A 22,861-nucleotide genomic window follows, 5' to 3' on the forward strand; every position below is an offset into this window, starting at 1 on the left:
AAAACAAATTCACCCACCCAATCCCTGCGGAGCTTAGCATGCTCAGACGCGTTGAGATGTGTCTCTTGAAGAAGCAAGACATCCACCTGTAGTTTCCTACAGTACTGAAGTACCTTACTACGCTTAACAGGAGAGTGTAACCCATCTACATTAAAGCTAGCAATCTTAACCCCCGGCATAATAACCAGCTATACCCAAACTACACAAAAAAGACCAAAGATCATACGGGACGGCAGCACCAGCCTCCCAGCCGAGCCGGCGCTCCGTCCACTCATACAAAAGTTCAGACTGAGCCAGATTCCTAGGATGCACCCCATACCCCAAACTACCCACCAACTCAATATTCAACTTCTTCAAACAAACCCCCCCCCTGCAGACAAAAGAACCCACCCTCCTCCCCTCCAACAAACCCCCCACCTTATTCCCCATCCACACTGGCGACCACACCCCCATGCCACCAACACCCACCGCACTCAAACACCGATGCTCACACTCCCCCCCCCCCCCCCCCCCCCCCCCCCCCACGCAGCCCCCGCCACAAGCACCGGTCGCAGCCATGCCCAAATCAGCCTAAGATAAAACAGTGGAGAACAGAGGACAGGAAAACATCCCAGCCCCCGGACAAAAAGACCAAACACAAAGGGCACAAAATAGTAAAAGAGATCCAAGACAGCCAGCCCCACAGATTAACACAAAACAAGGCAGCTAGCTCTCCTGGGCAGGTCTAAAAGGGATTCAGAATAATGTCATCAGAAGTCCAGTCCTGCTCAAAAGCCGGCTGAAAGGGGTAGGAGCATCTTCTCCCCAAGTATCTTGCCAGCAAACCACCAAAGGCCCCTCAGCACGCATCCGGCAGTAACGCAACCAAATCCAAGCCAAGAAGCTCCATCCCCAGGGCAGCAAGGTAATCCAAACAAGCAAGAATAGTCTTCGTCCTAGAGGAGTCCAGGAGAAAGCATAGGAGGCCCGAAGGCTCACTTCCAAAGCAAAAGTCTCCAAATCCTCCGACAGGGATGCCCCTTGAAGAACAAGTTCATCACTGAGCAGGGAGACTCTCGATGAAGCGCTTCAGCTCCTCCGCCTTAGATACCGTAAAGGTGCGGTTCTCATGGGTCAAGCGCACCTTAGCCGGGTAGAGAAAGGCAAATCGGATTCCCCTGGAAACCAGTTGAGAGCAATAAGGCGTGAAGGTTCTTCTCAACTCCGCCACTTTAGTAGAGAAATCCTGAAAGATCAGTAGCTTAGCACCCTCATACAGCAGATGTCGCGCCCGCTTAAACAAATCAAGTAAGCGGGCTTTAACAGCATAATTGTGGAAGCGGGCCAGCACAGCTCGAGGTCTGTTATTACCATCCGGATCACGCCTGTGCCCCACACGATGAACACGCTCCACTACCACAGGTCCCTCAGCGTCCGGAAAGCCAAGCTCCTTGGGCAGCCACTGTTCAATCAAGTGCTTAAGCTCAGAATCTGGTACAGTCTCTGGTATTCCAATAAATCTAAGATTCTTTCTGCGAGCCCGGTTTTCCTGATCTTCCACTTTCTCCTCCAGCTGGGAAACCCGGGCCTCCAGAGAAGCAAGCCTGCCATCAGCTATTCCAGCCCTGTCTTCTTGAGCCGATAGTCGCTCCTCTACTTGTTGCAGTTGTGCAGCCTGCCCCACCAGGGTATCTTTAAGGTCATCCATAGAGGCATGCAGCTTTGCCAGTTTTTCATCAAGCAGCTGCGAAAGGTGCCTCATGGAGACCTGCATCACCTCGTCCGGGGATTGGGCCGTCACGGCGTCCGTTTGGGTCTCCGCCATCTTACTCGCCGGGCTCCCAGAGGTCTTTGTCGGCCGCGAAACCTTTGGCGGCATACTCCGCCGCTGAAGAGTGCAAGTTACGGTGGTGCTCAGCCCCCGGTCGGTCCCGGTGCCTAGCGACAGCTGTGCCAGTAAGGATCTATCAGAGGTCTAACAAGAGCTGATCAGAGGCACACCGGGAGAAGAGGAAGTCAGTGAAAAACAAGGGAGGCAGAGCAGTTCTCAGTGGTTCTCATTGTGCAAGCTCACCAGCCAGCACGTGGTCTCCCGCCATTTTGTGCGCCGGGCTCCCCAAGGACCATGTCGGCCGCGAAATTGCTGGCGGCTTACTTCGCCGCTGGGTCGTGCAAGCCGCGAGTGCAGCCCTCCGCCGGTTCCCGTTGCTTAGCAACGGCTGCGCCGCATATTTAAGAGCCCGTGCCGGTCCGGAGTGCGCCGGGAGGGGAGGAAGTCGGGGGAAGCAGAGCGGAGCTCAGTGTGCAGACGTCCGCTCAGGAACCAGCCATCACGTGACCCCATGCCCACTATTTTATTTTGAAGGCGGACTGGTGGGATGGATCATCACTGACACATGGCCATGTATGGGAAGATATTTGGCAGCTCATTTTGATCCAAAGTGGCCCCAGTTAAAAATGAGTGAAGATCACTAATCTAGCAAATCACTCCTGCTGAGCAGCCAAGAAAGGCAAGCATCACCACACTAGATCCCAAAGTCTATACCTTGAGATACGAGTACGAGGGAAATATTCACAAAATTTGCATCAAACACTGTAAGGAGAAATTAGTTCTTGCCTGCTAATTTTCTTTCCTTTAATCTTGAGGATCAGTTCATAATTGTGGGTTGTGCAGGTGGAGATAGAAACTAGTGGAGAAGGCTGCTGTGCACTAGGTTCCCTTTAGCATTTGAAAACACACAAGTACTAAGAACTTAACAGAAAATAACTCATGCCTCTCTAATAAATTTATGCAAACTTTGTAGAACAGGTAAGAACATATCATAAGCGTTGCCATAATGGGACAGACTGCAGATCAATCAAGCCCAATATCCAGTTTCCAACGGTGACCAATCCAGGTCACAAGTACCTGACAAGATCCCAAAGAGTAAAATAGATTTTATGCAGCTTATCCTAGGAATAAGCAGTGGATTTTCCCAAGTCCATTTTAATAACAGCTTATGGACTTCTGTTTTAGGAAATTATCCAAACCTTTTATAAGTCCTGCTAAGCTAACTGCTTTCACCACATTCTCTGGCAATGAATTCCCAGAGTTTAAATTACATGTTGAGTGAAGAAATATTTTCTCCGGTTTGTTTTAAATCTACTACTTAGTACAGACATGGGGGCAAGTCTGGTCCTCGAGGGCCGGAATCCAATCGGGTTTTCAGTATTTCCCCAATGAATATGCATGAGATCTATTTGCTTTCAGTGCTTTCAATGCATATTCATTGGGGAAATCCTGAAAACCCGATTGGATTCCAGCCCTCGAGGACCAGAGGTGCCCACCCTTGACTTAGTAGCTTCATTACATGTCCCCTAGTCCTAGTATTTTTGGAAAGAGTAAACAAGCGATTCACATCTTCCCTTTCCACTCCGTATTTTATAGACTTCTGTCATATGTGCTCCTTTTTATTTGTCAGAGAGATGAGCTGAATATACTCCTTCCAGGTAATTGTGCTCTCAACAACATACTTCCCCCTCACCATTCACGGTTTCCACACTCGCGGTTTCACAAATCTGCAATTTTTTTTTTGGGGGGGGGAACCCATATTTTACCACGTTCCCGTCTCTTTCCTGCTTTCCCCCTGGCATCCTGGCCTTACCTGGTGGTCTAGCAGGCTTTCGGGGCAGGAGCGATTTTCCTACACTCCTGCCCCGTGTAGATCGCCAATAGGAAATGGCTGCCTTGAGCTCCCGCCTTAGTCTCGAGAGACTACAGGAACTCATGGCAGTCATTTTGGAAAAGAGCTGGAATATGGCATGTTAAGCAATTGCTATCTCAACAGGAATGGATTCCCTTTTAAATTTATGGACTGCCAAAACAACAATTGTATTTAAAAAGTCAACTGCAATTCTCATTTAAGGATGAACAAACTGATTGTGTATCGCTTTGTTCCTCTTTAGTGAACAAAAAAGGTGCAACTTCGTATTGATACAAATATTTAAAAAAGGTTACTTTTTTTTTCCAATTCTTTACTCATTTTTTCATCTTACATCAAGTACACAATATTGCATCAATTGAATCATACACATCACTTGAAATTCTTCCTATTATCATCTTAAATACATAAATTATCTCCCTCCCCCACCCACCCTTCTCACAAATATTGTAATAAAAAAAAGTCATACATGTGTTATATTCGTAAATATTGATTAAACCTTTGATATAACTATATACCACCCCCTTCCCATAATTATAATTATACTGTCAGTGTAAAAAGGCATCTAATCATTACAATAAGTTATCAATGGCCCCCCAATTTTTAAAAAATTATTATAATTCCCTTTATGTATGGCAATGTAAATGTGGCACAACGAATTCCACCAGAAGGTGTAATTAAGTCTATTGTAATTTTTCCAATTTCTGGTGATATGTTGAATGGCGACTCCTGTCATTATCAATAAAAGTTTATTATTGCTTGATGAAATTTGACTTTTTATTCTCATTGACATCTCAAATAGAATTGTATCATATGATAATGCTACATGGTTTTCTAATAAACAATTAGCTTGAGTCCAAATTGATTTCCAAAATGCCATGATACAGGGACAATAGAATATTAAATGATCTAAAGTCCCTGTTTCCAGATTACAATGCCAGCATCTATTACACTTAGAGCTATCCAACTTTTGTAATCTAACTGGGGTCCAAAATGCTCTATGCAAAAGAAAATAAGTTTGTCTCATAGATGCAGACACCGTAGATCTCATTCTCCAAGACCAAATTCGTGGCCATTGAGATGCAGAAATTTGATGCTTAATCTCAATGCTCCAAATGTTACTTTTACTCAACCAAAAGGATTACAAAGTACATGGGAATTTGACATGAATTACAATGGAAGAGGGTTTGGTTATCTATTTCCAAGTCACTACATTCAGCAAATCTAATTCAATCATTCTTTTTCCTAATGCATAAAGCTTTTTGGACGCCTCTGAAATTATCCAAAATGGATGTGAGCAAGTAGAATTTTTGTTGGACTTGCAGGTCAGTGATTGGTACTTTAGAACATATGATTTTTTTCATGTCTGTTTGTAAAAGCAAATTGGGAAAAGATTTGGGTAACTGTATCTGAGCTACGAACCAATAACTTTTAAAATAGTCATACTTTGGGCACTTGGTTTAGATAGTGCAGTTGATACTTACTAATGATAACTTACATCTATATTAATCAACTGGAAAGATTTCCCTAAATTGGATTATAACATCTGATGGAATATGCTGTGTTTGTACGCTACATATGAAAAATGTTTTGCGATTCGGTGTGGTAATTTGGGTAAATCTAGGAAAGTATGGAAATCTGTTAGTAGGTATTGTAATTAATCGTGGTATGTTTGTAATATACATATATTTATCTGATTGTGTTATAATTTGAGAGTACACATCCCTCTCCGAATTTGCGGGATTAGTATTCACGAATTCGGTTAATCGAACTTTTTTTTCCCCTTCGATCCATCCCCCGCCTCCCTCCTGCGTCCCAGACCTCACCTAGTGGTCAAGCAGTGACGTGGGGCAGGACTGATCTTCCTACGCTCCTGCCCTGTTCAGAGCAATCATCAAAAATGGCTGCCGTAAGTTTGCGTGGTTTCAAGAGACTACAACGGGAACTCATGGCAGCCATTTTTGATGACAGCTCTGCACAGAGCAGGAGCGTAGGAAGATTGCTCCTGCCCCATTTCACCACTAGACCACCAGGTAAGGTCTGGGGAGGTCCTGGAGGCAGGAGGGAAGTGGGAGAAAGGTCCGGGGCCGGCTCTGCCCCTAACCTCCACGAATATTGAGGAGGAAGTGTAAATGCAACTTTCCAGGACTAATTAGAAGTTCTTATTATAAGTATTGTTATATTTGTATACTTTTAGGTTTGCTGTTATTTGTGGTGGTGTTTTTTTTAATTTCTGTGCTTGTTTAAAATTTCAATAATTTATGAAAAAAAGAATAATTTATATTTTTACCTCCATTGCATTGTAAACCACCTATTATTTGGAAAATCAAAGCTGAACCTTACCTGGTAAGTATTGTCAAAACTATCATACATAAACCTGGTGATTAGAGAAGTCTTGCCAACTGTAAAATAAATGAAAGAGAAAGAAATATTACTATCCTTTAGAAAGTTCTGCACTAGAAAACAATATGATTCCTAAATATTCTTATGGCAACTGACATCCAGAAGCAAGGTGGATTTGATTTAAATCATGATTTAAATTGCTAGTAAGAAAGGGTGTCAGGTCAAAAGTGCGCCGGGACAAAGGCGCGCGCTGACAATTGAGCGCTGCGCGAAGGCGCGTGCCACAGAAAATTACTGTTTTTACGGCTCCGACGGGGGGGGCTTGGGGGGAACCCCCACTTTAATTAATAGAGATCGCGCCGCGTTGTGGGGGGTGTGGGGGGTTGTAACCCCCCACATTTTACTGAAAACTTCACTCTTTCCCTGTTTTTAGGGGAAAAGTTAAGTTTACAGTAAAATGTGGAGGGTTACAACCCCCCAAACCCCCACAACACCGGCGCGATCTCTATTAAGTAAACTGGGGGGGCTCCCCAACAAAACCCCCCGTCGGAGCCCCTAAAAACTGTAATTTTCTTTGGCGCGCGCCTCCATTTTGCGCTCAGTTGTCGGCGCGCGCCTTTGTCTTTCGCCGAGTTGTCTATGAACCGTAAGAAAGAGCTGATTTAAATCATAATTTTCTACAAAAAGACAAATCAGCAAAAAAAAAAAAAGAGGCACGAGAGATGTCTGAACCAACCAACAATCACAGGTATGTTTATTCAATAATAATTGTCCAACAAGTCCTTGATTCCATCAAATGTAGTCCCAACAAGGATCCAAGTTTTCCTCAGACGAACTGCTGTACATCGACTCTCTTCATAAAGGTGTTTAATAATCCGGATAAATAAACAGAGTTCCTAAGATGGACCAGGTGGAGACAATTCATCAGAGAATGAGAATCTGGGAATAAATGTCTTGCCTGAGCAGAAGCTTCTCCAGGCATTTTCCTCTGGGCTTGTGCTGCCAAGAGAGAAACCCTGAAGCAGTAAAACAAAAAGATTGTGAAACCGAAGATTGGATGTACTAGTTTGAAATTTAATAAGTGTCTGTATAACTTAAAAACAATCCACAAAGGGTGTATACAGTCACAAGTGACCCACAAGATAAAAACCTAAACAGTGTATAAAATAGAAAATGACCCAACATGGTCCATGTTTGGGCAAAAAAAAAATTGATTCCTCAGGGGTCTTATAGAGTCCTTGCCTATCAATAATAATAAAAAGCTAGAGGTGCATGCGCTCTTAAAAATTTGTGAGCGCTGGCGCCCTGAGGTGTGCTTCTGTGGCAACATTCTAAACCTCAGGGCGCATGCGGGGGCTGAAGGCGCGCGACTGTGCTCTCCAAACCTGGCTCCAGCGGCCCTCCACAAACCTCGAGGCTCCAGCGGCGTAGGCAGCATTATAAACACGCTGCTTCGCCCTTCTACTGCCGATTTCCTCTGTCGTCGTCTCTGATGACATCATCGGAGACAGATGCGGCAGAGGAAATCGGCAGTAGAAGGCCAAAGAGCAGCGTGTTTAAAGTGCTGCCTACGCGGCTGGAGCCTCGAGGTTTGTCGGCAGTGGGAGGGTAAGGAGCAGGCCAGATCGAGCAGGACAAGGCAGTAAAAGAAGGGGGAGGGGCCAAACGGAGCAGGGAAGAGAAGGTAAGAGAAGAGAAAGGGTGATGGGGGAAAATGCTGCTACTGTTTCTGCACAGGAAAGGGGGGGGAGATAGGAGGGAAATGCTGTTGCTGCTGCATAGGAAAGTGGGATGGAAATGCTGCTGCACAGGGAAATGGGGAAAAATGTTAGACAGACAGCGGGAGGGAGGGAGACAGAAAGAAAGAAAGACAGGGGCAGGGAGAGGGCCAGAAAGACAGACAAAGGGGGCCAGAGAGAGAGTCAGTGGGAGAGGAAAAGGGGGCTGCTTTGGGGGGAGGGGTGTACTTGAGGCAAACAGCTTTGCTCTGGGGGGGAAGACAGAAGGGGCCATGGAGAGACAGGGAGAGGGAAAGGGGGCTGCTTTGGGGGGAGGGGTGTGCTGGGAGGGAGACAGAAGGGGCCATGGAGAGATAGGGAAAGGGGGCTGCTTTGGGGGGAGGTGTGCTGGGGACAGACAGCTTTGCTCGAGGGGGAGACAGAACGATACAGACAGCGGCCAAGGAGAGAGAGATAAAGAAACACAGACAGACAGACACATCTATTCTAGCACCCGTTAATGTAACGGGCTTAAAGACTAGTCTTAAATATAAAACCATAAAAGTCACAAAAAAATCCCAGTAGTTAAGAGGCTGCAAATAAACAGCACAGCGCACAAGCCTTCAATGTAGAAAATAAAGGTATATGATCATATTTTAATGTTATAATTTCTTCATATTTTCTCTATGCAACTACTCCATATGTACTTCTAATACCATGACAATTCAGATGCAATCCTTAGCAACTCAAAGAAATGCATAAACTACTCCCTAAATACTTCTAATGTCCTGACAATCCATTTGTAATCTGCCTTGAACCGCAAGGTAATGGCGGAATAGAAATCCCTAATGTAATGTAATGTATTCCACCATTCATGATAAGAAACAAAAGATTAGGTTCTTACCTCAGTAATCTGGGCTGTTAGGAAACACAGGAGTCCATACTTGAGATGTTGATTCCCATTTCCAGCAAACTGTAGAAGGAAACTCCTACCTTCTTCAGTTGATCCCAAAGCAAATCGAACTCTACTAAAACATGAGCCTGCCCATGTTACATGAGGATCCAAATGCGGCATCATCCTCTCGAGCCACCTGTGTTTCATGAGGACCCAAATGTGGCATCATCCTTTGTAGAATTTTGTAAAAGCGTGACGAGAAGCTCCAGTAGCAGCTCTACAGATTTCATCAGTTGAAACGGCCTTGGATTCCACCTAGGTCACTACACCTCTGGTAGAATGCTCTGCCAGAGAAAGAGGTGGCTGTTTCCTGGCAGAAATGTAGGATAAGAAAATCACCATATGGATCCATCTGACAAAGGTCGCCTTGGGGGCTGGCCTGCCCCATCTCGAGTGACTGGTCTATACAAAAAGATGATAAGAAAGCCTGAAGTCATCAGTCCTCTCCAGGTAGATGAGCAGGGCCCTGGCCACATCCAGCTTGTGCAAATGTTTATCTTGCTTGGCCGAACCATTGGCTGAAAGGCAGGCAGACGAAGCTCCCAATTAATATGGAAGATGGAAACCACATTCAGAAGAAAGAAAGGAAGGAAAGAACCATGCATGGCAAAACACCCAACTCCGTGAAACGGAGAAATGGTTCCCTGCAGGAGAGGGCCTGCAATTCTGAGATCCTTCTTGCCGAGATTATGGCAACAAAAAACAATGTCTTGACTGTAAAAGGAGGCTCATAAGGAGCACAGGCCAGGCCCTTCAAAACCACATTAAGATCCCAAGATGGGAACGGTCTGCACAACAGGAATCTCAGCCTGAGAACCCCCTTCAAAAACCAAGTGACGTCCAGGTGAGATGCCGGAGACCAAAGCCACTCTTAGCCCGAAAAGCACAGTTACTTACCGTAACAGGTGTTATCCAGGGACAGAAGGCAGATATTCTCTACATGTGGGTGACGTCACCACGGAGCCCCCTAGCAGACGTTTTAGCAAGCAGACTTTGCTTGAAGACCTTCAAGCTTGCGATTGGCCCGCACATGCGCGCGTGCACTCCCGCCCGGTCTAGGGCATGCATCTCCTCAGTGTGTCCTCAGTTCAGATAGCTAGCAAAGAAGCCAACCACGGGGAGGTGGGTGGGTTGCGAGAATATCTACCTGCTGTCCCTGGATAACACCTGTTACGGTAAGTAACTGTGCTTTATCCCAGGACAAGCAGGCAGCATATTCTCTACATGTGGGAGACCTCCAAGCTAACCAGAATGGGATAGAGGGAGAGTTGGCAATTTAGGAGAATAGATTTTGCAAAACGGACTGGCCAAAATGGCCATCATGCCTGGAGAAAGTATCCAGACAGTAGTGCGAGGTGAACGTATGAACCGAGAACCAAGTGGCAGCTTTACAGATTTTCTCGAGCGGAGGAAAGCAACAGACGCCACCATCGCTCTGACCTTATGGACAGTGACTCGACCCGGGAGGGAGAGACCAGCCTGAGCGTAACAAAAAGAGATACAAGCAGCCAACCAGTTAGAAATGGTCCGCTTAGAAACAGAACGACCCAAGCGATTAGGATCGAAAGAGATGAACAGCTGGGGAGCAGTACGATGAGGAGCAGTGCGCTTCAAGTAGAAGGCCAGCGCACGCTTACAATCAAGAGAATGCAGAGCCACTTCTCCAGGGTGAGAATGGGACTTCAGAAAAAACAAACGGAGAACAATGGATTAATTGATATGAAACTCAGAAACAACCTTAGGCAAGAACTTAAGATGGGTACGGAGAACCACCTTATGATGGAAGACAGTGAAAAGGGAGACACAATACTTATACAAAATCTAATAAGCACAAATCAGAACATTAAAATAACCTATGAGATTAATGGTTTTCTATAATACAGTTTATCCTATAGCTAAGGGATCAAAAGCAGATATTAGATGAGGTGGTACAGAGTGCATTGGGATAAACAAAAGGGAGGTTAAACTGGATAAGTTGTTTTTACAGTTAAACAAGGTATAAGGAACTGAATAAGTTTGTACGTGAGGCTAATCCTGGTGCAGAATGAGTGTATAGTCATAAGAACATAAGCAATGCCTCTGCTGGGTCAGACCAGAGGTCCATCATGCCCAGCAGTCCGCTCACGCGGCGACCCATCAGGTCCAGGACCTGTACAGTAATTCTCTATCTATACCATTCAGGAAATCATCTAATCCCTTCTTGAAACACAATAGCATATTTTGTCCTATCATACCCTCTGGAAGCACATTCCAGATGTCCACCACCCTTTGGGTGAAGAACTTCCTAGCGTTGATTCTGAATCTGTCCCCTCTTAATTTTTCCGAATGCCCTCTCGTTCTTGTAGTTTTCGAAAGTTTGAAGAATCTGTCCCTCACCACTTTCTCTATGCCCTTCATGATCTTGTTCGTCTCTATCATGTCCCCTCTAAGTCTACGCTTTTCTAGGGAAAAGAGCCCCAGTTTCTCTAATCTTTCAGCATATGAAAGGTTTTCCATACCTTTTATCAATCGTGTCGCTCTTTTCTGAACCCTCTCAAGTATTGCCATATCCTTCTTAAGGTACGGCGACCAATACTGGACGCAGTACTCCAGATGCAGGCTCACCATTGCCCGATACAACGGCAGGATAATGTCCTTCATTCTGGTTGTGATACCTTTCTCTAGGCTACTTTCACACATTACCAGCCCTCCCATCGTATAGCTGTACATTGGGTTTCTGTTTCCTATATGCAAGACTTTACATTTCTCTACATTAAAATTCATCTGCCATTTATTTGCCCACTCTTCTAGTTTGTTCAGGTCCTTTTGTAAATCTTCACAGTCCTCTTTAGTCCTAACCCCACTAAAATGTTTTTGTGTCATCTGCAAATTTTATAACTTCACACTTCGTCCCTGTTTCCAGGTCATTAATAAATACATTGAACAGCAGCGGTCCAAGTACCGACCCCTGTGGAACACCACTCGTGACCCTTCTCCAGTCTGAGTAATGGCCCTTCACTCCTACCCTTTGCTTCCTACCTGCCAGTCAATCACCCAATGTATTAAAGACTTGGGCAAAGAGACAGGCTTTCACCTGCTTCCTGAAGCAGATAGTCTGGAGAAAGATGTAGCCTTTCTGGGAGCAAATTCCAGAGTGTGGGGGCTACTTCTGAGAAGGCTCATTGGCGGGTATCACATTGTACTGTTTCTTTTGATGTGGGTACAGATAGTGATGCTCCTCAAGAGGACCTCAGAAGTCTCTAAGTATTCTAGCCCATTTTGAAGGAGGACCTTGAAAATCAAACATGTTAGGTACCGGTAGCCAGTTTAGTTTGTGCAGGAAGGATGTGATGTGGTTATACCTCTTGCAGCCTTCTATCAGTCATGCTGCAGCATTCTGAATGGATAGACTTAACAGCAATCTGTGGAAATATTGCTTTACAGAAGATGATGGAACAGCCTTTCAGAGGACATAGTGGAGACAAAGATAGTGTTCAAATTCAAGAAAGTAAGGGATAAGCAAAGACAACCTCTGAGGGAAAGAAAGGGATTATGGTATTCAGTGTAGCAGTTGGCGTAGATGGCCAGATTGATAGCAGATAAAGACCATATGGCCTGTCAAATCCTGAGTGGGGTGGAACGGGTACAAGTGGATCGATTTTTCGCTCCGTCAAAAATTACAAAGACTAGGGGACACTCGAAGTAACAGGGAAATACCTTTAAAACCAATTGGAGGAAATATTTTTTCACTTGGAGAATAGTTAAACTCTGGAATGCATTGCCAGAGGATGTGGTAAGAGCGGATAGCGTAGCTAGTTTTAAGAAGGGTTTGGACAATTTCCTGGAGGAAAAGTCCATTGTGTGTTATTGAGAAAGACATGGGGGAAGCCACTGCTTGCCCTGGATCCATGGAATGTTGCTGCTCCTTGGGGTTCCGGAATCTTTTGTTACTCTTTGGGATTCTGGAATCTTGCTATTCCTTGGGATTCAGTATGGAACGTGGCTACTCCTTGGGTTTTGGCCAGGTACTAAGGACCTGCATTGGCCACCATGAAAACGGGCTACTGGACTTGATGGACCTTTGGTCTGACCCAGTGAGGCTATTCTTATGTTCTTATTATACTGCCTTTGTGTGGCACAACAAAAGCAGTTTACTTATTACATCCAGGAAATTGCTCCCATTTTCTGTTTCTTTGACGTTAACCAAGTCCAGCTTCTCTTAAGAATAGAACTCCAAGTTATAGGTTAGATTTGATTCTATGCTAGCTTGCTGCGTTCACCTTCCCAATTCATCTAAGGCAGTGAAATGACAGCTGCAAGTTAAGGCAATGGTTTCCAACCTGGTCCTGGAGGATCACCAGCCAATGGGGTTTTCAGGTTAGCCCTAATGAATATGCACGAGAGAGATTTGCATATAATGGAAGTGACAAGCATGCAAATCTGAAAACCCATTTGGCCAGGACAGGGTTGAGAACCAGGTTTTCAGGATCTCCACCATAAATATGTATGAGATGGATTTGCATGCACTGCCTCCTTGAGATGCAAATCTCTCTCCTCCCCCTGCTCTAGCCCCAAGCTCGCAATGACGCCTCTGGGGCCACGCGGGGGCCTCTGCGCACCGCCCCCAATGGCCTCGAGCGCCGCTCCTCTCGCGCAGGCTCTGACGCCAGCGGCACTCACCGCTCTGCTCGCCCAGAAACACCAGCTTGAACTTCCGCAGCGGGTTGCCGAACTCTCCGCCGCCGGTCGACGACATAGTGGCACCGAAGCGAGCACGGACGGGAGCCAAACCGAGCGAGCGCGCGCGCCACCCTCTCTCTCAGGGTCCGTCAGCTGGCCGCAGACGTCACTTCCGCGATGTCGGCGCTGGCGACAAGAGGCGGCCCTTGCGCCGATTGGCCGGTGCGGGCGCTCGTGCGGTGGGCGTGGCCCTCGGCCTCGTCATGCCTGGGCCGGAAGAGTTTGGCGGCAAAGAGCGCGCAGACTCAGTCGGGACCTACTCCCTCCCTCCCTCCCTCGCGAGCCGAGGCGGCTCTGTGGGGCTTGGCTCAGAGAAACCTCCTAAGGCTCTGCTGCTGCATGGAGCCAAAAAGAGCCTGTAAAGTCAGGACCCATTCCAGAAGCCCTTGTGGCCAGTCCTGGTTTTACAGTTGCTCTGTGGGGCTTGGCTCAGAGAAACCTCCTAAGGCTCTGCTGCTGCATGGAGCCAAAAAGAGCCTGTAAAGTCAGGACCCATTCCAGAAGCCCTTGTGGCCAGTCCTGGTTTTACAGTTGCTTTGTGGGGCTTGGCTCACAGAAACCTCCTAAGGCTCTGCTGCTGCATGGAGCCAAAAAGGGCCTGCAAAGTCAGGACCCATTCCAGAAGCCCTTGTGGCCAGTCCTGGTTTTACAGTTGCTCTGTGGGGCTTGACTCACAGAAACCTCCTAAGGCTCTGCTGCTGCATGGAGCCAAAAAGGACCTGCAAAGTCAGGACCCATTCCAGAAGCCCTTGTGGCCAGTCCTGGTTTTACAGTTGCTCTGTGGGGCTTGACTCACAGAAACCTCCTAAGGCTCTGCTGCTGCATGGAACCAAAAAGGCCCTGCAAAGTCAGGACCCATTCCAGAAGCCCTTGTGGCCAGTCCTGGTTTTACAGTTGCTCTGTGGGGCTTGGCTCAGAGAAACCTCCTAAGACTCTGCTGCTGCATGGAGCCAAAAAGGGCCTGCAAAGTCAGGACCCATTCCAGAAGCCCTTGTGGCCAGTCCTGGTTTTACAGTTGCTTTGTGGGGCTTGGCTCAGAGAAACCTCCTAAGGCTCTGCTGCTGCATGGAGCCAAAAAGGGCCTGCAAAGTCAGGACCCATTCCAGAAGCCCTTGTGGCCAGTCCTGGTTTTACAGTTGCTTTGTGGGGCTTGGCTCACAGAAACCTCCTAAGGCTCTGCTGCTGCATGGAGCCAAAAAGGGCCTGCAAAGTCAGGACCCATTCCAGAAGCCCTTGTGACCAGTCCTGGTTTTACAGTTGCATCCCAAGGCCGCATGAGGCTGGCTGAAATCCAGGACTGGCCCTAAGGAATGCCTCAACATCCTTCTTTACCAATGTGCAGTGCTCCGACACTCATAGAATTCCTAGGTGCGTGGGAGCAAATACCGTTGCTGCTGGCGCTAAAACCCGGGCTATGCGTTAGTTTCTTGGGAACCGTCTTCCTTCTTAACTTAGAGAAAAAGCCTATGCCCCATATAAGTAAAATGCATTCCCTTTCCCTGTAGTCTCACTAGAATAGCCCAGCACTTCTGGCACCTTATTGCTCAAACTCACTGAGAGCAGAACCTATTAGAGGACGTGTCAGAAGGCCATTGGCTTTACAGTTAGGAAATCCAAGACATGTCCTCTTTTTCAGAGGACATTTCTTTTTTTTAATGAGGAGTTGGGATGGGTTTAGCAGTCTCTCCTGACTCTCCCACCTACCTCCTCCCTGAACACTGTAATTCCGTCTTAGGGCAACCGGCAGCAGCAACAAGGTGATCCTGCTGCTGCTGGCCTGCCCCAGAAGCTGCCTCTCTACAGGTCCCACCTATGTAGAAGCAGGAAGTCACTGCAGAGAGGTGGGAAGGATATAGGTGGGGGAGTCAGGAGCTAGAGAGGTCATGAGGGAAAGCAGCATGAGAGGTCAGAGGAGGGAGGGCGGGAGAAGCATTATAAAAAGCAGAGTGCTGGAAAAAAGAGCATGAAGTAGGGTAGTGCTGGATGGGAGGGGACAGCCAGAAACAGGAGAGGAGGTTGGAGGGAGGGAGAGAGCAAGAAGCACTTAAAAGGTACAGAGGAGCATGGTCAAAGGAGGATCAAGATGGCTGCCGATTGACAAGCTAAGCGTCACGCGTCGGTGAGCTCGTTACTTACTCAGACTCTGCTGGATCAGTTTACCTCGAGATGCCCAAACGGAGAGGGAGGAGCACAGCCGGGGCCTTGCGGAGCTCCGGTGTACCCATAATGGGCAATATAGACGAGCTATTCCACCGCATGCAGAGTACCCTTCAACAGTTGGAGGTTGTCCCGCTAGAGACGCCCCGATTGGGCGGACTAGAGGCGATCTCTTTGGGACTGGAGACTACACTAAGCCCCGATACGAAGGCTCCGCCCCACGCCCTCAGGTTACCAGCTCCCCGCGGGCGGGGGAGCTCTCCGAAGAGGGAGCTTGTCCTGCTCTGGAGGCCGGTGATATTCATGAAGGGAGCATGGAGCCAGACTGTGTGTTTGCAAGAGAGTCTGTATGCAGGAACTGAGGAGTCAACTTTTGATGGGGACGGACAGACTCAGGAGAGTGTTCAACAGGGAGAACCATCATCTGGAGAAGTATTTGCAGTCCATTTTCCTCAGCTTCAAAAACCCCGAGAGGTGACATTAGATTCTATCTGGGACCTGGTTGCTAACATTCCAAAATTAATAAAACCACAATTTGTTCAAATAGAGGAGAAAATAAAAAGTCAAGCTAAGGATATTCCTTATTTTTGATTATTTGATTCTTTCAATAAAAATTGTTATACATAAGGATATTCAGAATTTGAAATTGGAAACATCAGAGTCTAAAAAAGCAATTGTCAGCATCAACCAAGAGTTATCTAAGACCAAACAGCTTCATGAAACATTTATTAAAGATAATACCAATCTTAGGAGAAAGCTTGAATCTTTGTAAAATTTCTCCTGTAGTAATAATTTAAGATTGGTGAATTTCCCTAAGGTCCTAATGATTACTCCTCGGGAGATGCTGAAAAGATATAAGATGGAAATTTTGAGACTCACTGAAAGGGTGGTTGATCGTTGGAATGATTTAAATTTGTATGAAATTTATTGTAATTCTTATTGTATTAAATGTATTTTTATATTATCCTATTGTACTGATTATTTGATTCTTTCAATAAAAATAGTTATACATAAAAAAGCAGGAATGTTATCCTTAGGGGCAACTTTTTATTTACGTCACCAATACAAATGTATAGTGCATTCTTCCTCACAGAAATATGTCTTTTTTGAACCTTTCCAGCTGACGGCTTTCCTGTTGTCATGCCTGGAGAAAGAAAAAGATAAGATCTAGCCCTAGATAAGAAGTATTTTTAGGGAACTCTGAGCTCAGTTTAAATCAGTCGTGGCATTCTTCTTTTATGATACATTTTTATTATTAAAATCGCTCTTGTTCCATCTTGATCCGGCATGGAGGACTTGAGTTAAAAAATTTAAGTAAACTTTATGTTATGTTATGGATTCAATTCTGATTAATATGGTTATGTACTACTGATCTTATATTCTTGATTTTAATTGATTAATACAGTTTTGTACTTTTCACTTGAATTTTACTTTCTGTACAAGTTTATACTTGGTAATTATAAAACGATAAATAAAAAAATATATTTTTTTTATGTATAACAATTTTTATTGAAAGAATCAAATAATCAGTACAATAGGATAATACAAAAATACATTCAATACAATAAGAATTACAATAAATTTCATACAAATTTAAATCATTCTTTCAAATTTAATTTCCATATGAATTAATTCAATCTTTTCTACACCCCCCTTAATTCCATCCCCTACCCATTATCTTCCCCTAAATTAAAACCCTCACCCTGGATGAAAGTTGACAAAAATAAAGAATTAAAATAAATAACTGGAATGTAATTAGTAAACCTAATTTTCATAATAAATCATTGATAACCAAACTTTGTATTTTTGGTGAAAGATTCTGAATATAAGGATCCCAAACCTCCATAAAAAGACGAGTTTTTTTAGGCGAACCTCGAACCTCCCAACTCTCAAATAAAAATAAGCGATGTAATTGATTCTTCCAATGCCAAAAACTTGGAGATTCTTTCTGCAACCAAAATTGCATAATACATTTATGCCCAATCATACAGGCTTTCTGAAACAAAAGACATTTTAGTTGGCCAAAAACCCCACAAGCTGATGCTTTACCAAAAATTATTCCCCTAGGACAACCCACTATTGAATTACCCAATAAAGAACCCAAAAAGAATAGGATGGCAGACCAAAATGAGTTGATCAAAGAACACAACCAAAAAAGCATGAGTTAATGTGCCAGGATCTTTATTACATTTAATACAAATTGGAGTATCTATTAAATTCGCAGAAAAGCTTGAATTTGGGAAAAATAAGTCCTATGCAAAATTCTATAAGTACATTCTCTCCAAACATACCCTTTTATAATCTTTGGTAGTCTATTAATAGATTGAGTAAAATCAAGAAGAGAAATCTGAATTCCCAATTCCTCATTCCAATTTTGTAGAATTTTATCATATGTACGGGTAGGTAATATATTCCACCACCACTTGTGTAATAAAGAAACTGAAATAGGCACATCATCACATTGATTAAAAAAAGAAATAATTCTGTCATGAACTCCACAAGAAAAATTTAATCTCTTCAATTTATTAATATAATTTACCAATTGCATATACGCATATAATGATCCAGGACCCCTTCCCACTACAATAGAAAGGTCAGGAAAACTCTTAATCTTTCCAGTTTCATCCAATACTTGTGATAAATAATAAATACCTTTAAACCCCCAAATTCTAAAAATCCTAGATGTCATACCAGGTTGAAAATCTCCATTACCCTGAATAGGTAGCAAATCTGTTATACATGGGTTATTTCTCCATAATTTAATTAAATTTCCCCAAACTGATCTCATTGAAGATAAAACAGGATTACCTTTAAAATGGATCAATAATTTAGATGGATGTATCTAAAGAAGATTTAATAAATGAAAAGGGTAAATTTTTTTTTTAAAGGTACAGAGGATGGGAAGGGGTCCGAGGAAATGGTGATGTGGGTGGAGTGTGGGCTGGATCATGTGTCCTCTTTCTTTGTCTTCACAAATTTGTTAAATCAGCCTCTAGGATCCCAAAGCTTAATTTAATCCTCATGCCTCCCATGTCATATACTGCTCCTTCATCAGGGCCATGTTTTTTTCTTTGGACATGGGTCTTCTCCTGCACATTCAGATGGAGACCAAGCTTGAATGTTAGCTCAGTTAGAACCAGGGCAGGGTAGTAATGAGGGATTCTTCCCGGTTTTATATCTCCTCTTCTCCAAACATACCTTATCTGGTCATCACAGTGATGGTCTAGTGCACAGGTGTCAAAGTCGGTCCTCGAGGCCGCAATCCAGTCGGGTCTTCAGGATTTCTCCAATGAATATGTATTGAAGCAGCAAATAGATCTCATGCAAATTTGTTGGGGAAATCCTGAAAATCCGACTGGATTGTGGCCCTCGAGGAGGGACTTTGACACCCCTGGTCTAGTGCCAGGAATCATGCATAGGGCTATTTCTGAATCCTAAACCACTGACCCTTAAACAATAACTGTCATTCTTTGTATTCCAAGCACTGCAATTGTATCAGTCTCCCTGGTACTAGACATCCCGGAGTGCTAGAGACCCGATTTAAAGATCAAATTGGCCAAAACCCAAGGTGTAGCAATATTCCATGCTACTGATACAGGGCAAGCAAACCAGAATGAATATGTTACTGTAGACATTGGAGTGGAATTAGCAGCATGTCATTTATGCTTCTGCATTCAAAATGGCTGCTGCAAAACTGCTACAGGAGGTTCCGGCAGCCATTTTGAGACTGGAGCTGGAATGGAGAAGCTTTTGTATACTTGTTTCGTGTGATGATGTGCAATAGAGTTTTAGTTTTGGGTGTTTAATCAGATTTAAACTGCATTCTTGTGCAGAACTGGTTCAAAAATCATTTTTCATTCCCAGCAGCAACACTGAGGAAAGTGCCATTATCACTGAAACACTGACCGTGTTGGGTTCCCATAGGTTTGTTTTTATATTTTCCTCTGTGAATAAAAGTTGACATTGTCTGTATCTCCAGAATGGAAGCATCTTCCTGTCCTGTATTGGTTTCTATTCTTCCCTATTTTGGTGATATATTTTAAAGATACCTTGTTCCGAACCATGCTCTTTTGAGCAACTTGATTTTATATTTGCAATCATTGACCGAAAAGGATAACGTTTATTGTTTCTAACATACCATAAAAATAATTTGACTATTTCATATCAAGAACTGCCACAGTGAGGAAAATATGAAGTTAAAGCAAAATGTACAAAGAAAGTTAAACTATATGCTGTCATAAGCTGGTTCTAAGTTTAGCCATGCCAAGGGAGGTGTTATCACAAGCGGGTGGAAAGATCAGCCACACCAGGGGATGTCCTGCCACAAGCTATGCTAAAATTTGACACTCTTGGAGGAGGAGGGGTGGGGACAGGATTTCTAAGAGTCTGGATTCCACGTTGTTTGTATGCTTGATTGTAGCCAGAATAGAGTCTTGCCAAAGTTGAGGGCAGGTTAGCTTTCTTCTGCATCGGCCTCCTCTCTCTCCTCCTCCTCATCCTCTCCATGCAGCTTCTGACGAGCAAATTGCTCGAACACAATGTCTTCCTCACTGGGAAATAAAGAGTAGCTATTATGGCAAATGATTTTTGGCTGAGACGTATGTCTCTGAGCGCTACCACATACTGTGTTGCTCCCCACCAAGGCATCCAGAAAAGTCAAGTCTTCCTTCTCCCCACCCAGATTTCAAGTTATTTTTATTCTTTTCTCAACAACAGGTCAAGAAGAGACCATCCACATTGTGCCTTCGCGGTGATCCATAGATACAAAACAGATAATTATAAGAAACTCCCACCCACAGGACACTCCATTATCAGGAAGGTTTTCCCTTTTTATTAAATTATGTTTCATTTTTCTGTTTCTTTTTCAGGCCATTTAAGGAAGCTGTGCTTGGCTCTCACTTGTATTCCCACTGCACTTCTGCTTCCACTTTAACCAGCAGACACTCAAATGTAGAATGAAATGCAGGACCGTTCATAAAAATAATAAGTTCTCCAAATATGGGAATCAAATAACCATGAGGATTCCTTAGCCATGATGCTAAAATCTGAGGCCCGGATGCACTAAATTCACCATGCGTCCAACAATTGTTGCTAAACCAGTTGAACTGATTTAGTGGCGGATGTAATTGACCGACCGATGTCCACAATAGCTCACCATGGGTTTTTCTGTGCGTTTGTTGCAGTCTCCAACTCTGCCATGCAAATGACCTCATTAGTATTAAAATGAGGTCATTAATATTACAACGAGCACCCCAATTGATGCCCTAACATCCCTGAGGCATGCACTAAATCTAGTGACCACTACAAACGACCCAAAATTACCAATGGGTCAAAGACTCCAATTGGTTCAGATACCATAGACCCCTCCCAGTGCATCGCAAGATGTACCAGGAAGAGGAAAGCTCGGCATTTTGAAGAGATGGGCTTGCCGGCACATAACCCACCTCCTGAAATGCAGCCTAAAATACTAATCTAGACCAGTGTTTTTCAACCTTTTTTGGGCAAAGGCACACTTGTTTCATGAAAAAAATCACGAGGCACACCACCATTAGAAAATGTTAAAAAATTTAACTCTCTGCCTATATTGACTATATATAAAGTAATTCTCTTGAATAGGAATCAAATAAACACAAAGAAAGTATTTTATAATTACTTTATTATGAAATAAAAATTATAAAATACTTTATTCAGTGCGAAACCTGGGCCTGTTTGGCTGAACACAAAGCTGATATTCTGGCTGGAATCGAAGAAAGACACACACGTCAACAGCTCTCAGTCTCTCTCTGTATTTGGTTTTTATAGCATACAAAAATAGACAAATATACCCTCCATCCTTTTTATTAAACCACAATAGCAGTTTTTAGCGCAGGGAGCTGCGCTGAATGCCCAGCGCTGCTCTTGACGCTCATAGGCTCCCTGCGCTAAAAACCACTATTGCGGTTTAGTAAAAGGTGACCATATTGTAAAATATAGACAGCAGATATAAATTCAGAACTGTGCATAGTAAGTGAAGGGAAGTTTTCATCTCTGGGAATTTACCCAGTTAACTATTAAGTTATTTGGGCAAATTCCTTTGAAAACTGTGGTAATACTGCCTCCACTTTGCTAAATTTAAAATAAAATCATTTTTCCTACCTTGTCTGGTGATTTCTGGTTGCACTTTCTTCTTCTGACTGTGCATCCAATCTTTCTTCCCTTCTATCAGCCTGTATGCTTTCTCTCCTCCACACCTCATTCCCTCCCCCAACTTTTTCTTCCTCTCTCCCTGACCTTTCTTTCTTTTTTTCTGTTTCTCTTCTTTCCTTCTGTTTCCCTGCCTGCCCCCTTTCTTTCTTTCTCCCTGCCGTTCCCCAAGCCACTGCCACTGCCGCTGCCGCTGCCATCGGGGAACAGGCCCCACCAATGGATAACAGGCCCCAAAGCCGACGCCGACGCATGCTCTCCCTGACGTCAATTCTACAATCGGAGAGGAAGTTCCGCCCAGCCAGGCAGCGATTGGCTGGCCCGAACTTCTTCTCCGAATGCAGAATTGACGTCGGGGAGAAGAAGACTTATCGTCTCGATAGATTAGATCGCCAAGACAAAGTGAGTCCTGGGTGATCGACTCACTTTGCCTTGGCGAGCTACTGGCGCCCCTGCCTCGGGCCCCCTGTCAGCTCCGGGCCCGGCGGCCCTGCGGCACACCAGGCAACATCTCGCGGCACACTAGTGTGCCGCGGAACAGCGGTTGAAAAACACTGATCTAGACTAAAACACTTTTTATATAAAAACACCAACAGAGACTCAAAAGGCTACACTATTACCTAAACTGACTTTGCTGTAAAAGCAGAGTACTGAATTATAAAGTAAAAGAGGACAATTAAATAATCTACTGAAACTCAAGTTTTACCTTTTCCCAAGTTTGAATGCTAGCAGGGAAAATGTTCCAATTGAGTTTTGCTTCCCCTTAGCAGATCCTCACTCAACACCTCTTCAGGACAATGAGCAGCTGAAGGTCTGGGGCCCAGATACACTAAAGCAAGCGATCATCGCTAAACCTGTTTTGATAGCTTTAGTGATGATCACATTTGCCGACCTGATGCAGAAAATGGCTTATCATGTGGTTTTCTGCATGATTGCTCATTCTCCGATCCGACCATGCAAATAAGCTCATTAATATTAAAATATCATGTAAACTGGTAGAGCGATTGATGCTCTAACATGGCTTCCCAATGCACATAAAAAAGTGATCGCTTTTAACGATCCAAATAAAGCGACTAGTCAAGATCAGTCGCTTACTTGTCTAACCT

At 44.4% G+C, this 22,861-nt stretch overlaps 2 protein-coding genes across 4 annotated transcripts in view; both read right to left on the reverse strand.

The window, feature by feature from the left end:
• Positions 1-13,548, reverse strand: part of RAB41 (RAB41, member RAS oncogene family) — an 87,785-nt gene extending 74,237 nt beyond the window's left edge. For 2 of the 3 annotated variants that reach the window (XR_004539396.1, XM_033943930.1), the window contains exons 1-2: positions 13,356-13,548; positions 6,024-6,082 (exon numbers count right to left, since the gene is read on the reverse strand). Coding sequence is in view for 2 of the 3 variants with exons in the window: in XM_033943930.1 (XP_033799821.1) it covers positions 6,024-6,082; positions 13,356-13,431 (135 nt within the window). In the remaining variant the exon portion in view is untranslated. The remainder of the gene's footprint in view (positions 1-6,023; positions 6,083-13,355) is intronic. The other variant, XM_033943929.1, reaches the window with a different exon arrangement.
• Positions 13,549-19,920: 6,372 nt separating this feature from the next.
• ARR3 (arrestin 3) overlaps positions 19,921-22,861 on the reverse strand; it is a 65,503-nt gene continuing 62,562 nt past the window's right edge. The window contains exon 16 of the mRNA XM_033945808.1: positions 19,921-20,122. Within this exon, the coding sequence (XP_033801699.1) occupies positions 20,026-20,122 (97 nt within the window). The 3' untranslated portion in view covers positions 19,921-20,025. The remainder of the gene's footprint in view (positions 20,123-22,861) is intronic.

The sequence above is a fragment of the Geotrypetes seraphini genome, chromosome 5 (assembly GCF_902459505.1).
Source record: "Geotrypetes seraphini chromosome 5, aGeoSer1.1, whole genome shotgun sequence".
Taxonomy (NCBI): domain Eukaryota; kingdom Metazoa; phylum Chordata; class Amphibia; order Gymnophiona; family Dermophiidae; genus Geotrypetes; species Geotrypetes seraphini.